This window comes from Hyperolius riggenbachi, chromosome 1 (assembly GCF_040937935.1).
Source record: "Hyperolius riggenbachi isolate aHypRig1 chromosome 1, aHypRig1.pri, whole genome shotgun sequence".
Classification (NCBI taxonomy): Eukaryota; Metazoa; Chordata; class Amphibia; order Anura; family Hyperoliidae; genus Hyperolius; species Hyperolius riggenbachi.
Window position 1 is genome coordinate 198,354,400 of NC_090646.1, and position 18,034 is coordinate 198,372,433.

The 18,034-nt window shown below is 41.7% G+C and overlaps 1 protein-coding gene across 1 annotated transcript in view; it reads left to right on the plus strand.

The window, feature by feature from the left end:
* SETD7 (SET domain containing 7, histone lysine methyltransferase) overlaps positions 1–17,670 on the plus strand; it is a 119,640-nt gene extending 101,970 nt beyond the window's left edge. The window contains exon 8 of the mRNA XM_068279637.1: positions 3,480–17,670. Coding sequence (XP_068135738.1) covers positions 3,480–3,660 — 181 coding nt within the window. The 3' untranslated portion in view covers positions 3,661–17,670. The remainder of the gene's footprint in view (positions 1–3,479) is intronic.
* The last annotated feature ends 364 nt before the right edge of the window (positions 17,671–18,034 follow it).

An 18,034-nucleotide genomic window follows, 5' to 3' on the forward strand; every position in this document is an offset into this window, starting at 1 on the left:
CTTTTGTTGTTCTGGACCCGACTGAGCCAGTTACCGGGGCCGATCACGGCTGGACTTCAGACCGGGGGAGAACGGCGAGGGACTCGGATGTGTTTATGGGGCTGGAGGAAGCCTTGGATAAGTATCGGTTCTTTGTATTTTCTGATCTCTGGTACACTTAAAACTTTTCCTGTCACGCCGTTCCCCATGCTACATTTCCGCAATTGGGTGCCCATGTGATTACTGATGTATGACACGTAGGGTGCATGTGTGATGTCACACACACACACACACACACACACACACACACACACACACACACACACACCCCATGTGCTATTACACAGACCGCCACATGGGATGCAATGCAGAAAAACATTTCCAAAGAACAATGTATTTGTGCGCTCACTAGATCACTGTCCCAATAAATATTAACTGTGAGAGTCCTTTACTTAACCAACAATAAGTCCTCTGGATCGCAGCATCAGTCATCAAGCATAAGATGTATTCCAATAGGTTCTACCACGACACTGCGCTCACAGTTCCAGTATGTCTTTATTCCAGGTTCGCCACTCAAAGAAAGGGAAAACACAAAGACATAGCATAATACTGTTTGGACAAGTATTTCCTGCCCAAACACCAAGTGCTCCCAGTGAAAATTATCCCTGTGTATCTCCACACACATGCAGGGTCTCACAAGTCCTGGGTGCTGTGAGGTCAGGCTTATTTTAAATTTACTACTGTTTTTGATATAATAAAGATTTATATAACTTTTACTACTTTAGAGTAAATTGATTTATTGGTATGTATCACTCACCACTTCTATTCCTTCCTACTTTGGTGTTTCTCACAAGTCCTCACCATGTAAGGTGGCTGCCAGACCACAGACAGCTTTATACGCCTTATACTATCACCAGGTGTCAGGTGCTCTTCCTGCTCCCCAGGTATCCCACACACCAGTACACGTGGACTCTCACCTATTTAAATTGCCATCCACATTATAAGACAGCAACAAGCGCCTGTTATGTCACATCAGCAACCTCCTTCCAGCAGATAGATCCACATCAGAGTAGGTTGTTCATACCACCTATCAAACTGAAGAGCCTCTCATAACGTAAAAACGTACTTTTATTTAAAAGATTAAAAAGTAGTGCACTCACATGATCCAAAATTATACACGCATAGTATAAAACAATGTCCTCCACGCCAGATCTCTCCACACCCGTAGCTCCGCCCTACGCGTTTCGTGCATGCGCACTCATCAGGGGCATGCACGAAAGGCGTAGGGCGGAGCTACGGGTGTGGAGAGATCTGGCGTGGAGGACATTGTTTTCCCTTTCTTTGAGTGGCGAACCTGGAATAAAGACATACTGGAACTGTGAGCGCAGTGTCGTGGTAGAACCTAATGCAGAAAAACAGTGTGGACACCCAGGGGGGCAGTATGACAAGTACAAAATGCACAAGCACAGGTGGGCACATAAAACATTTAGGGGCGGCAAGGGCAGAGGCGACGTCCCAAAGACGATTTCTAACAAGATTTCATGCTTTCCGACAAAATTTCATTTCTTTCCCAATTTCAATGGGGAATGAGTTGGTCCTCATCAGTGCATGGCATGGATTAATATGGCTCTGTGGGGTAGGACTTGAAGCACTTGGAGCTACAGATTCCCCAGCAAGTTCATGCTGAACCGGAAAGTGTGTAAGGGGCTAAAAAGGACCAAAAAAGCCCTCTTACTAAAATGCTATTCAAAACAGAATTTTGCCTTCTGAAACAGAAGGTATTTGCATTTATTAAGATCAGAGTGTGCTTCTATGGTGTCCCACAGTGCATCACTACTGAATATGCAAATCATCCTTTTATGTCCCTGAAACCTAAACACACCTCCAGAACCATGCTTATTGTGGCTCTGTACAATTAACAACCTGACTCATCATTGCATTCCAGTGGTTCTGGAGGTGTGATTAGCTTTCAGAGACATAAAAGGATGATTTGCATATTCAGCAGTGATGCACTGGAGGCCTCTCGGAGCTCATTCCAACCTGAATAACCGCAAATACTTTCTGTTTTAAGAAGGCAAATTTCTGTTTATGATCGCATGTTAGTAAGAGGGCTTTTTTGGTCCTTTTTAGCTCCTTACACACCTAGAAGTTGTGGTTCACCATGAGCTAGCTGGGCAATCTGTAACCCTACTCTTGATAATCCTGATTTGATTGTCAATGTTATAGGGTATGCACTAGACTTGTTGTTGTTGTACATTAATGCTCTGGAGCATCAATAGCACCATAACTTTATTTTTAAATGTTTTATTATGGCACAATATAAATACCTTGCAGTGTTCTACCCAGGCTCTTTTAGCCGGGTGACACACCCGGCTAGTTTCGGTGAGTACCCGGCTGTTATCAGCTCACCTCCTCCTCTGCTGTAAGCAAAATTATGCAGAGAAGCACCGGCCCTGCATTCTCTCATCACGCCCCACCCGGCTACTTTTTCATGCCACCCGGCTGCAAAAAAATTCTGGGGAGAACACTGCCTTGTCAGTCAAATTGTACTGTAATTCTTGATTACAGTTGGCTGGAGACCAGAGGCATAGTGTGGGGGGTCCAGACTTCTTCCTCCCCTTTTCTATCTGAACGCTTATCTCGTACTCCCCTAACAGTCTCCTCCCTTTGACTCGCAGATCAACACAGGGGTGGTGACGGGACTTAAAAGGGCACTATGGTGAAAAATTGTAAAATTTAAAATATGTGCAAACATAGACAAATAAGAAGTGCATTTTTTCCAGAGTAAAATGAGCCATAAATTACTTTTCTCCTATGTTGCTGTCATTTACAGTAGGTAGTAGAAATCTGACAGAAGTGACAGGTTTTGGGCTAGTCTATCTCACAGCAAGGCTTTTATTCTTTATAAAGATATTCCCTAAAAAGGATTTAAACAATGATGCTGGCCAGAATCCCTGCTCGCTGCACAGTTTTTTGGCAGTTGGACAGAGCAACTGCCATTCACTAACTGCTTTTGAAAATAAAAAAATTCCCTGGAATCCCCTATGAAGAGATGGACTAGTCCAAAACCTGTCGCTTCTGTCAGATTTCTACTACCTACTGTAAGTGACAACAACATAGAGGAAAAGTAATTTATTGCTCATTTTACTGTGGGATAAAATGTACCTATTTGTCTGTTTGCACATATTTTAAATTTTACAATTTTTCGCCATAGTGCCTCTTCAACTCTTCCAGCGTCTGTTCCCTGATATTCATTCAATCGGGTGTGTTATAATATTGAATTGTCCCAAAGTGGAGAGATCCTAGTATTCCCCTGGAACAAAACTCAGCTTGGCTCTTTTCCGATGGGTGTTTCCATTATTTAAATTAAGAGGATGATAATATTGCACAAGCCAATTGTTGATTATGCTTTTGTTAAAATATAGCGTGTGGAAACTCTACACCAAGATATGAGAGAATTCAAAGTACAATATATAAACTTGTTTATTTGTTTTATTCAGGTTTGTCCATCCTCGATTTGGGCCTATAAAGTGTATCCGAACCACTGTAGCTGTGGAAAAGGATGAGGAACTTACTGTGGCCTATGGCTATGACCACAACTCTATAGGGAAAAGCGGCCCTGAGGCACCAGAATGGTACCGGCAACAGTTGAAGGCATTTCATCTGTCTCAGGAGAAGTGATCAGAAGCACAGCAACACCTTTCTGCTTTTCCTCTGTGCTTGGGGTAACTGGATCTATGCATACTGTTCCTACCGAAGAACTCTGGATGTCCAGAGACTGCTCAGTGTCTGTGCAGAGCTAACGCCATCTTGTGACAATTCTAGCTGGTAGATTTGCCTTGTAGTCATTAAACATTATCTTTACATATTCTCTTATGGAGGAATATGCTATTTAACAATTAGGCAAATTATTATCAGGAGTTTTTATGTTTCATTTTCACAAGCGCCAAACTAATGTAGGAAAATGAGCTTCGTTGGTCCATTTTCCTCTTAAGATGTGTACATATTAGGGCCCACAATAGACCTATATGTGTACTTGCCTTTGTGATGGTTACAAGGTAACTAGACTTTGATATTGTGCAATACACTAGTATAACTTTTTTGATGTGCTTAGAATTGACAGCTGATATAGCTATTATCTAATCTTGGTTGCTACATCTTTACTTTGGAGTTTAATAATCGCGTCTGTTAAGTAACGATTGTTTTACAAGCCAGTGGAGATATCCAAAACCTGCTGAGGATAATTTATGTAAAGTGGGGAGATTTCCTATTGTAAACAAATTCCATGTTGTATTTGCTCAGTGCAGGTTACTGAATTTAATACCTGATGTAAGAGAAACATGGAATGTCCCAACCCTGACCAATGTAAAAATGCCACTTGCCTGGTTGTTGTAGTACTGATCCTCTGTCTGGGTCACTCTGATTCATTATGCAAATCAGAATAGTAGGCAAATGGAATTTTTAATAGGAAAATAGATATCAACTTACATATTCTTCTGATTTTAGGTTTGCTTCAAACTGGGTCACCATATTTTTAGGTTTACTTTAATACATGGTCGTGAATGAGGAGGATATGGAAAAAGCAGCTGCAACGGTTAAAGGCTTATTTTCTAAAATTCTACGTTCAGAGTCCTGGATCATCTCCTCCCCTCTAGGTGCAGCATCAGCATTGCAAGTTATGTCCATGCTGAGATGAATCAAGCCCTCCACTGACAGGCACTTGGAATTTATGCTGGATGTAGGATGGTATCTGTTAGGTTAAAAAAAACCTTAGATGCCTATTTAAAAACTTAACATGACAGTCTGGTAACAGATTTAAGTTTTAATTTTGAAAAATTAAAAAAGCAATCACCATTATATACCATAATTATATACCATAATTATAGAATGCAAACTGCAACTGCAATTACCCATAATTGGCCACCCAATGCACCTGAATGTAGCTTCTGATGACAAATGTTGACTGGTGATCCACAGCCATGGACTCCCATGTTCTGGACTAGTATTTGTAACATACATCCCTGTTCTTCGCTGAAGCCCATTAGCGTTCACCAATCTGGCATGGTAAATGCCAATCGCAGTGATAAAGTGGTGATTGTGCTGATTGACACTTCATAAATACATCTGGAGACCTCAGGAGCATCCAAACCCACATTAGCTTTCCGCATCCCTAAACCTGCTGCAGCAAATATTGGTGTTACAGGGGCACTAAAAATATGATGGTTTTTTTTTTTTGTGGCCCTTCTTTATTTATTAATGTATAAATATGGTGATAGCATTGTACATGCTAAGATTGGTGAGAAAGTGGCAGTCATTTAAGCCGGTTCTCACTTTTAAATCAGGGAGTCTGAGAAGTGCCGTTGTTTGGCTTTCAGGGTGAACGTCACATTCATAAATAGCCCACAAGTCTTGTAACCCCTACAGCGTCTCTCTTCTACACCAGGATTGTTTGTTAAAGCAATTGAAGTGCACTTTAAAATGTTACAGATTTGCTGTAGGCTTCCTTGTTCACATTTCCATAAAACATGTCCATTGAATGCAAGTGTCCTCACATTTTCACTGATTTATTTTCTACATGGGAAAAGTAAACAGACCTTGCCTTTTCACAGCAAACGCTATGGCCTGGTGCACACCAAAACCGCTAACAGATCCGCAAAATGCTAGCAGATATTGAAACGCTTTTTCTTATTTTTCTGTAGCGTTTCAGCTAGCATTTTGCGGTTTTGTGAAGCGTTTTTTGGTGTAGTAGATTTCATGTATTGTTACAGTAAAGCTGTTACTGAACAGCTACTGCAACAAAAAACGCCTGGCAAACCGCTCTGAAGTGCCGTTTTTCAGAGCGGTTTGCGTTTTTCCTATACTTAACATTGAGGCAGAAACACCTCCGCAATCCAAAATCTGCAGCAGCCCGGGAGTATGCGTTTCTGCAAAACGCCTCCTGCTCTGGTGTGCACCAGCCCATTGAAATACATTACCCTAGCGGATCCGCACCCGCAAGCGGATCGCAAACCGCAGCAGAACCGCTCTGGTGTGCGTTAGGCCTATGTGTTATGAATTAAAGTTATGCTGCGGGTGTAGGATTGGCCAGTTAAATATCTGAAGAGTCAGCACCTAACTTTATTTTCTAAACCTGATATCACTGCACCCATATAGACTGACTGAGGGCTCGTTTCCACTATTGCGGTGCAGAATCGTCTGGATTTCACCGCTGATGAAATCGCATGCGGATGCGATTCCCCATGCGTTTTTTGCCGCAAATTCGTATACGAATTCGCATAGGTGAGTGTATATGCGATTTTAACCATGTCACTGCCTGTGTGAATTTACATTCATACCTATGCGAATTCGTGGCAAAAAACGCATGGGGAAACCGCATGCTATTTCCCTATTAAATACATTGCATGCGATTCGCATGCATTCCACTCGCAGGCGAATTCTGCGGCTCTTTTGTGCGTTTTTTCACCTCTGAAAAAAAACGCACCTCAACAACGCTACAGTGGAAACAGGCCCATCCACTTGCATTACATGTGCGAATCTGCATGCGTTGGACGCATGCGGATTCGCGATAGTGGAAACGAGCCCTGAATGCTGCCTTGTCTAAAGTGGAACAAGTATACCAACATGACCCTGCCACTTTATGCATTTGCTTCAGTCATAATCTGTGCTAGAGCCAGAGGCATGATTGGCACTTGTTTTTGTAGGTGAAAATTGCTATAGAGTGTAATTTTTCACTAAATGTAGCTGTGGCAAGGCCTCTAGTCAGTTATGTTAATTGGGGAACTGCTGGAACTTAGGAAATTGTTTCCTAATTTTGATTGTTTAGTGTCATACAGACACATCAGAGACATTAATCAGCTGCAGAAAAGACTAGTTTAATGCTTCACTGGCAGGAGAGTATACGTTGCTTTATTGCTGTTACAAATGCACAAAAGGACCCAAGGTGATGACAACCTACTCCAGCTGGATGTAGGCAACTCCTTGATCAGCCCAACTCATAATCCATCTGAACATTACAAAAAAAACCCACAGAAAACATTGCTGTTGGGCTGTTGATGACCACCAGTTCATCTTCAGCCCATAACTCTTACAGCCTTCTTTTCCACCCACGGCTGTTTAGTGTGGGTAGTTGAAGCCTATTCTTGGGTACAGTTGTTAGTGGCATTGGTGGTTTGGCTTCATGTTCAGAATATTTAGAACAGCAATCCTGACACTTGTTTTGGTAATCCTGACCAATCCTTTTGATTATTAAATTCTATTCCCAACCTTTCCTTACTCTACTATAGGCCTGAACGATTTTAGGAAAAGGTTGAATTGAACGATTTCTGCCAGAAACTGCGATTTCAATTCACGATTTTTGATACACAACGATGGATCAGCACTCCCACGGTGAGTATGAGTGCCTCCAGTATAGGCAGCTACTTATAGGTGCCCCCAGGATAGTTTAGCCAGCTATAGGTGACTCAGTACAGGATAGCCAGTATAGGTGTCGCAGTACAGGTTAGCCATCCAGATCCCCTTTAGTGTACATAGCCAGATCCCCCCCCCCCCCCCTTAGTGCTTATAGTCAGATCCCCTTTAGGGTGTACAGGCAGATCTTTGACCCCCCCCCCCCCTTCCCCAATACGCGCCCCTTCTTGGCATAGAAGAATTCCTGCAGCAGCACCTCGCACAGGGCAGACTTGATGTGGCTGAGCTCCACTTCCTGCAGCCCGGCCACATAGGCAGTCTTGTGAAATGCTGGTACCAGCAATCCGCATCCAGGGCGGGGGTTTGTGTGGGCAGCATGTACTTCTGGCGGCGCAGGCCGGTTATGAGCTGCAGCTTGCTCCCTATGTCAATCTGGGCCTGCACGCGGCTGTAGTGCCCCTCTATGTGCCGCTGCCGGGACGCATTGCTCTTGGCAGTCATGGAGGCCACCATTGGTGGGTAGAGGGAGCCGAGCCGTCAGGTCTTCATTGTGCCTAAGCCTCCCAAAAATCATCCACCTCGCCATGTTCTGGCAACCAAGGATGTGACCTCCTGCCGAGGCAGCTGATTGGAGGAGGGGAGAGTCAGCTGACAGGGCAGTAACTGCGCTCCCTTCATGTATAGCTTGCAGACGAGCACATGTAGGAAGAGACTTGCATCTCCACGCGGCAATGCAGCAAGAGGGATCGGGAATACTAGAGGAGGTAGCAGAGCAGGTACAGGCAGCAGCGCGGGAAAACAGTGGCTTTGACCATCTCAAGATCGTCATGCTGCTGATCGCAATTTCGGTTTGAAAACCGAAAATCATTCAGGCCTACTAGTCTATGTTAATAGCTTTCTGATGCATAATTCTTACAACTAAATCTTACCTCCCCCATCTCGTCGCTGGGGTGTGTTGTTTCTTTTTTTTTTTTTACAGTCAAACAGACTTAAAGCGGACCCAAACTAAACATTTTTTTTTTATTAAAAATATTTAGTTGCACCACTCTGACACATAAAAAAGATAAATAAACACTCCTTCAAACCTATGATCATTTCAGTGCATGCTTTTCACCCTTCTCTTTTTATATCTAGGGTTATACTGGGGGCAGCCATTAGCAATTCCTCCATTGCTGAACACCATATACTCCACCAGTTTGCCGGAAAAATCCCGGCAATTTGAAAAGAGGGGAGGGGTTCCTCCAATAAATGTAAAATATTTTATATTTGTCATCATGCAGCTGAAAAAAGGCTGCTATTTATTATTATAATTTAGAAAATAGGTTTTATTTCTGAAATCTTGTATTTTTAATTTGGGTCCACTTTAAGATAGAAAAACTGATCTTTTTTTTCCCAATTACTATTGTCCTCACTTTTCTCCTAAGGAATAGATTTGGGGACATTTCTATTTCCTCTCCTATAGCCTTGCAGAAACATTTGGCAATGAGTTTTTAACTGCACATTTGACTCGGATCTGTGGTTAGCTTTGACCCATGAAATGTTGAGCATATGTGAGAATGTGTACTGTGCATTTCCAAAGACACTATGTAATTTTGAAAACCATTTCTTTGTAGACCGACAATCCTTTACAACTCTACACACAATGGCCAGAGCCAGTCCAATTGTTGTTACCTAGAATGTGAGTTGGACAGATTTACAAAGCCATATGTGCTGTGTGGGTGAATGGTGCCAACACACGAGCATTGCAGCATTCTCATACTTGAGGCGCATGCACACATCCAGTCCTGACTGCACGGTTTTACCACTTTCATGGTAGGCATTTTCCCACAGTACGAAATTGCATGTAAAAACACAAGTCGTTCTTTCCTATGGGCCTGCTGCATTTTTTAGGAAACTTCTGCAATTGTGTATAGTGTTTCAAAAAAGATGCAACCCGCACTACTTTTTTGCACAATGCATGCAATTCCTTATTGAAAATCACTGGCTATTGAAAAAAAATCGCCTGCTTTTAATAGCAGACAAACGTACATAATGTGCAGAAAATGACTTGCCTTTCCTTCAGACAGAGGTGTGATCCCAACTTGAGAGCCAGCAGTTTTTGAATGTTTCATCAGATTGCGTATGCAAGCTCTTCTTCTACACTGGAGTGGCCTATTCTGATGCCTTTGGTGAGTTGTAGCTGCTGAAAATGCTCTTTGTAACGTGTGTGTGTGTGTGTGTGTGTGTGTGTGTGTGTGTGTGTGTGTGTGTGTGTGTGTGTGTGTGTGTGTGTGTGTGTGTGTGTGTGTGTGTGTGTGTGTGTGTGTGTTATAGTTAAAAAATTGCCAATACATAATTTTTATGAATCCTGAATAATCTGTTCTTCTAACTATGTTCAGAGGACAGTAGGGAATTTCCTTCTAAAATCAAAGACCAATAAATCTAAAACACAGTTTAATCCGGAATTTTGTTTTATATTTGTATTTATTTAATAATATCTGTAAAGGTTTAAGATGATGAGCGACCACCCGCAGTCTTTTAACAAAGCACAGAGTTTATCTATGACTGACTTGTGACTGCTGCACTGATTCTGAGCAACAGAATGTTTTTTTTTTTCTTTTCCTTTTTTAAGCACAGCTGCCTCTGAACAAGGTATGAGGCTAACATTATATAGCTACTCCCACCACTAGCTGCACTGTAACTTGTGGGAAGAATTGTGATTTTGACATAATGACATTACTTTTGGACAAAGTGAGGTAGGCTAACGATAAGGGCAATAAAGGAGTTAGGAGATTATATTGTATGTATGTATGTATGTTAATTCACCTTTTTAGGAAAAATATACATATTTGAAATGAAAATGATTATAAAAGTGGTTTCATGATGCCTAGATGTCTCTGCCCAGGCTGGTGGAAAGAGTGTGATTTGGCTACGTGTGAATTGCATATTGCTGCAAAAGTTTTGATTGACTGATGGAACAAAGCAGGTTATGAGTTGCCATTCAGTGCTGAAGACTGCTGAGAAAAGTATGCAGTGATCCACTACAGGATTGATTTAATGATTACTGCTCCTCCATCCTCTTAATTGGTGGTAGAGCTGCTTACTATCCCATTATGCACTCCCTCCCTACCACACACCTAAACATGGTGTTTGTATAATTAGAAACCTTTTTCATGATTACTATAAAGAGCTTATTTGGCTAAATTGTGTGAAAACACTGACAATAGACTGTACATTACCTGTTGGTAGTTGTATTTTAGGTTTATTGGTACGTAAGCCATAGTGTCCAATTTACTGATTGTTGCACTCCACACAGTTATTAGATGCAGATAACCTGATTCAGATATTTATGGTATGATGAAACCATGTTCTTATGTCAGTATAACCATCAACTGATGACTACTCTGAAAGGTAGTGACCCAGCCAGAGGTACCATTGGATATTTACATTTTTCGGTCAGTTCCTATGATCCACTCATTGGAAATTTTTTTTTATCAGTGATGATCACTGGATGAAATCTGCATAGGTTTTATTCGGATTTAATGCAGGTAATTAAAGCAGGTGGGCAAGGGGGGATAATCTGACTCATTAGATGTCTTCTTTGATCCGTTCCACGGTGCCTCCCACAATACGTTCCAAGCGTGTCACGTGACTACAAACACTTCCTCCTTCAACCCGGAAGGAGGAAGTGTTTGTAGTCACGTGACCGCAGCTTGGCGGCACCGTGGGACAGATCAAAGAAAATTTCTGATGAGTAAAGCTGGCCACTAACGGTCCAATTTCTAGCGAAAAATCGTTCGAGCAATCAGAAATTCTGATCGGATTGGTTTTAAATAATCTCCATTGGTGGACACAATCGATTATGAATGAGTGAAAAAAATGTCGCCCGAATGAATTTTCGTCGAACGAAAATTTGGATTTTCTTGGTGGTCGTGATAGATCGGAAGCAATGATTGGCTAGTTGATGGTGTAGTGAACGATTTTTCGTCTGATCAGAATTTCTGATCGCTCAAACGATTTTTCGCTAGAAATTGGACCGTTAGTGGCCAGCTTAAGATCAACCCCCGTCACCCACCCGCACAGGTGCTTTAATAACCTGGAATAAATCCGAATAAAACCTATTAGGATTTCATCCGAATACGTTTTTATTTTTTGCGCAACCCTGGTTATTATATGCCTTAACATCTTAATAGGTGAGTCAGTCGTGTTTGTATAATTAACATTGTTCAGGGAAAACCAGTAGCTTGTGCTTTGGCTGACCATATATGGTAATGGGTGTATCTGGCTTTACTGAACATAGAATCTGTTTAATCCAAGACCTCTATTATTTATTAATATGTTTGCAGTTTATTCAGATTTTTTTTATATATTGGCAGGCTGGCAAGTATTCTCTTGTTCATATAAATGATATATTAATTTAGAAAGACCAGAGACCCACGAATGTACCATTTATCCCTCATCTTCACATTGCTTATTGCTGGTGCTTTTAAATATGTCTGCTTCACTCTCAGGTCTGAACATACCAACAGTGGTCTTCTTACAAGTGTTGCTTTAAATTCTATACTGTGTTGACTCATTCACACTACATCAAGCAGTGCCCACCCCATAGCACAGACTCCAAGCCGCTGCTGGCCGTGGTGCTGTAATGGTGCGGCTCTACTTGTTTATTGAATGAGGCTGTGTGTCCTGTGCACCACAATGTCACAAGACATTTTTCTACTGGTCTGAATTAAGACCATAAACTTGACACAAAAGTTCTGCCGGCAGCAGTTTTCGGTTCATAATTTATGACACCATGGATGGTATTAGACAAGCTTTAGGCCCCTTTTACACTGTTGCAGTGCGATTGTAATATCATTGCACTGCAGCTGTCCAGACAAATCACAGCATGCAGTACAACCAAATCAGTGAGGCATACTTTCAATTGAAAGTATGCCTCACTTCCAGGGTATGCGTGCAAGTCATCCGGTAACTCACTGCATGTAGTGGTGTTATCACAGTGGGAAGCTCTGCTCCGCAGTTACTTTTATGGGGCTGTCTCTGCTCCTGCCACAGGATGCAATGTGCAGCAGTTTAAAAGGGGCCTTAATGAGAGTCTGAAGCATCCAAAAAAAAAACTGTTTTTACTTCAGTCTTCTTTACCATTAATGCCATACCTGAAACACTGCATCCCCGCAGCTGAACTACTCCCCCGAAATCCCTGGGGGAAGATTTGGGGCTCCTTCCAGGGAGAGGCAGAGCTTTGGGCAGTACATCTGCCTTTACTTGTGTCAATCTGCGCTGATCGCCGCCTCTCTCCACCCCTCTCAGTCCTCTTTCACTGAGAGGGGCGGGGAGGGGCGGCGATCAGCATAGATTGATTGGACTGGAGGCAGAGCTACAGCCCAAAGCTCTGCCTCCCCCTGGGCAGCAAAATCCACAACTTGGAAAGTTGTGGATTTTTGCCCCAGGATTTCAGGGGTTGTAATTTAGAGTTTCAGGTACGGCATAACCATAATATTAAAGAGTAAAGTAAATTTTAAGTGTATAAAAAAATTAGTATAACTTACCTGGGGCATCTTGCAGCTCCATGGAGGCAACCTGTGCCCATGACGCCAGTTATAGTCCCTCTGGCCAGCAGCAGCAACCACGCAAGGCTAGCCGGCCATGCACCTCCTCAGCACGATTCCGATGCGAGTTTTTCACCCCTTAAAGCGGATCAGAGATGAAAAACTAACTATAACAAGTAACTTGTCTATGTTACCTAAAATTTGTATAGTTTACACAGCATATCTATCTGCAAACAGCTTCAACAGAATATGATTATTTCCTGTTGAGGGCAGCCATGTTCTGTTTGTCACAGGCTGCTATCAGCTATCAGGAGATGCTATCAGCTTGCCTCTGTGTAAATTCAGTCCCCTCTCCTCCTACCCTCTGCCTCTGAAATCAATGGCTAGTAACACCTCCCCCTGCTCCTGCCCGGACTGAGCTCCTGTAAGCCCTTGCTACTGTCTGAAAATGCCAAGGCACTGTGAAAAGCTGTGGGCGAGGCTTGTTTAGTTTATAGAGAATTAGAGTATTAAAACAAAACAAAAGAAGTATTTGGCTTGAGGAATGCCCTATAAACTATATGAAAGGAACACAATTATGCAATGAGTAAAAGTTTATCTTAGATCCACTTTGTCTCCCTTTAAGGATTTAGAGAAATCTTACAGGCATACAGGTAGAGTTCTCTGACATGATAAAAGTTTGGATTTAAAGTGGGGCTTACTCAATTCTGAAGCCATTCTTTCATCTGCTAGGATTTATGTCATTTTTAACAAGTCTGCGAATGATTGTTTCGTTTTAAGTGTATATCGTTTAATTTCCTCTGTATATGATCTGCTGCGAATTTTGACTCCAGATTCAAAAAGACTGGTAGGCATTAATATAGGAGTACAGTAAGTGCAAGATTTGCAACAGCACAATAGAGAATACAAACAATTCGTTAAATTTGCTGGATATTTCCAAGTAGAGCTGCAAAGCAAACGATAATAGACTGCTACAGATGAACCAAAGTACCCATCCAAAAATGTTATTCATAAGCTGTGAGGTACAAACTGAGATTGCGCGGTAGGCCTTGTAAGGACAATAAACATGAGCGGTCCTTAGACTAGAAACACAAGTGCAGTCATGGTCCAGTGGCGGATTGGCTGAGCAACTACATGGGCCTAGGGGACAGAAAGGGGGCATTAGACACCAGGGAACTTCATAGGGGAGGGAGGTGGGCAATAGACATTGAGGTTTGCCCACGACTTGGTACCAGTGTTCAGTTTCGTCCCCCTTTGTATTTCAATTTGACATGCCTGCTCTTAAGTAACCTAGTCTTCACATACTGCTTGCCGGGGTTTATGAGCCATAGACCTGACCTCAGGATTACTGCTTCAGTGGCTCACTCCTATCTCTTGTGTTGCTTTTCCATTGCTTAGTGCAATAATACATGTTCTACTGTTCAATTTTTCACGGTTTGAAAATGTGTGGTAAGCATGACTCAAACTTGACTGTGATTGCAGATGAGCCATTATTAAAAAAGCAATCCAAATCCTGTTGGTCATGACTGTGTTAACCTATAACTCTCATTTGCACAAGTAGTAAATGTAGCTGCTATCTGCCAAGCAAACAGCTGTGCTCCATTCCTTCAGCTTCTTCTTCTACTCCACCCATTTATTATCAATTTCATGCAGATAGAAGCCTTAGCAGTTATGCTTGCTTTATTTTATCCTCAGCCATTTTCTTAAGTCCTCTTCTGCCAGCACCAAATCCCACATCAATTAAAGCAGGTGAGAATGTGTGCATAAATAAATGTACCTAGTGGTAAGGTAAAGAGGCCTGCATGGATATAAGTGCCAATAGCATACCTCAAGGTATGTGAGGACACTTAAGTCGGAGCAAGCACACACTCCTCCTGTATACTGAGCAAGGCAATTGCAGAGGCAGCATATACTTCCACTTCCTCAGACAAGGTTTCAGATGTATAAAATATGTATTTTAAAGCCAACAAAAAAGCATATAGATGATGGGAAGTTTTAACCCTCTTTAAATCTTTGATTATATCTTACCAGACATGACATGGGGTGACATGTGTGACATGGGATTACTTGACATAAGGGAAAGATCATCACTATCTCAAAATGTAACCCCCTTCAGGCTCCATTTACCCTAACAGGTCAGAGTGTTCTATATTACCTTGTGTGACAACAGCCCCTAGGGCCGTTTTCCACTACAGCGATTGCGATTGCTGAATCGCAAATCGCTAGTGATTTTTAAATCGATAGGGTTGTTACTTTGTCATAGAAATAACTAGAAGTATTTACAACTACAGTGATTCGATTTGGAAATCGCAATCGCGTTCTGGAGCGATTTTTACAATGATAATGCAATGCAAATGAAAATCGCAAATCGCATTAATGAAAAATCGCAATCGCTGGCGTTTGTGATTGCGATTGCTAGTGGAAAAGGGCCCTATACAGGTTACCAATCAGGTGATTAGTGGGACTGGTTTAATAAGATCTAGGATTAGGAAGGTAGTGACACAAACAGTTCTGTTTTTGAACTGACTTTGAATGGCATGGAAGAGCGTGACCTTAAAGTGGACCTAAACTCTTGCACTGCACAGAAGGAAAACATAGAAATGCACCCTATATGTACTTAGAGAGTTTAGCCTGTCTAATTACTCCTCATCTGTGACTAAGCACAAGTTGTAATTTGACCCCCTTAGCTTTGTCAGCTGACTGCCAGTGCAGAGAGCTCATTTGTAAACACAGCATGTTAACAATAGGTCTGCTTCCATGAAAGCAGAAAGCACATTTTATTGCAGGATTTGTATCAGCTGTCTTGAAAGGTTAGTATGCTGTTGCTTATCTTTTAGAGCTGCGATGAAGTTCTGAGTCCAGGTCCGCTTTAAAAACCATGAGTGTAATATAGGTGCTGCCATTGCTGACCAGCTTCTATAAGGTATTTTGTTGTAATGTTGATCCTCTGGTAGGACCTCTGGGAGGACAGTTGCCTTATTACTATGCCTGTGTGACATAACATCCCTGGTACTTACCAGTACATACCTATGTATACAGAGATGTAACTTACTCACCTGAAATACGTATTTGATGAGGAGTGTTGGGACACCTGATCTGCCTTCTTGTTTCAGGTAAATAATATACAGAGGATCATTATTAAACCCAGGTGTCTAACATTTTCAGTCGGATGTAATGGATAACAGAGGCGCCAAAAGGATAAAATCAATTGTTAAAAAGTTTAAAAATGCTTTGGAGGCGGTTGGTGGACTTACCTCCTGTAAGCAGACACAACAAGCTGTGTATTCAAAAAACAAAGTAGATTTATTGGTACACTCCAGGGTATATTCGCAACGCGTTTCATGGGTATATTCCCGCTTCCTCCGGCAATAATTAACAGGAGTACACACAGTGCAGTCTTAAGGTCACGATACGCGTATGGCTTCTGCTGCTAGAGGGACAAAACGGACGACACGGGTACAAACATGGCAGAAAGGTTCATAAGTTCCAGGGCCTGTGCTACATTTTGGTTGTGGATGGTGTATCAAGTGAAAATGGGCTGGAAAGTGCTATGTATGTTAATGATTGCAGCAGAAAATGTGGAGCCATTGGTTTGGTGAATAGAAGGGTTACCCTTAAAATAGCTTTACGTGTATCATGTCAGCTGTGCTTTGCACGATCAGTTGTTTCACTGGATTCAGAAGGCAGATTCTACCTAATCGCCCAACCAGAAGTACCGTAGATGGGATTGCATTGTCATGGAAATTTTAAGAGTATCAGCATGGCAGGAGTTCTGCTTCTGCTGTTAAAAAAGTAACAGTTTGGTGTCAGTAGTGGATAGAACTGTTGCCTTGCAGCACTGGGTCCCCAGTTGGAATCCCAGTTTTTTCTCACATTACAAAAACATACAGATAGGTTAATTGGCTTCCCCTTGAATTGGCCCTAGACTATAATACCAGGACATACGACTATGGTAGGAATAAGATTGTGAGCCCATATGAGGGACAGTTAAGTGACAAAACTCTGTACAACACTTCGGAAGATGTCCGCGCTATATAAATACTAAATAATAATTAAAGTGGTCTTATTTATAAAACAGAGTGCAACAACCAACTGCAGCTAACCAGAATGAACAAGGTTACTGTGGGTAGTGCTCTGTTTATTGTACATTTATTGGACAAGCCTGGGGCTGTGAATGGCAGGCTTGGACAGATGAACTATAGAGCTGCACCTGCCCTTGCTTTTTGTACATGTATGCAGGTCATGCAATGGGAAAAGTGGAAAATGTTCTAAACCTGAAAATCTCAAAAGTTGCTAGTTCTCCGTTGTCGAGCTGGCAGCTGGTTTAATTTTTATTAATTAGCAGGTAGTCACTTTAATTTGCTTGCACTGCTTTCCTAAAGCACTGGAATTTTTTGGTTAGGTGAATTTTTCCACTCCACTCTACTCATGAAAGTGCTTCTTTTGTGTGTAAATGGAACGCACAGATTCCATATTGCGAAGATCTGTTTATAAATGGTATATTTATAAGGCAGCAATATTGTGACTGTATAACACTGGGGGGGTTGCAGTATGACTTGAACAGACTGCACAGTTGTTGTTTTTTCATTACCCTGAATATAAATGGCATATTTGTAAGATGGCTTACCTGGAGAGAGACCTTTTAAGCTCAAGTAAGTCCATACAAAGTATAATTTAAAGCTGTACTATAACCTTAATACAAATTTGTAGTGACAATTTTACATTTTAAGACAATTAAATATATGCTTAGATATCTTTATCAGTATTCAATAAAATATTAAAATACTTTCAAGTCTTGTTTATTTTGTACCCTAATGCCTGTCTATTAATGCTTACTCACATGCAGTCACTGGACTGGCACAGCTGGACAGTGACCTCTTTTTCTTACTACTACTATAGAGACAAATTGTTGTGCCCATTTCACACTGACTGCGTTTCAATGTGTTTTTCCATATGCAAGACCACTGCCAGGATAGTGTAAATCTTGAGAGACCTATTCACATTGCTGCTTTTGGATTTTTCTCCAAATCCAACTGCAGAATGTGCTGAATTTTTCTTGAGCATTTGAGTAAAAAGAATATGAAAGCAGAAAAAGCACAGATCAAAATGTGGTTTTGTTT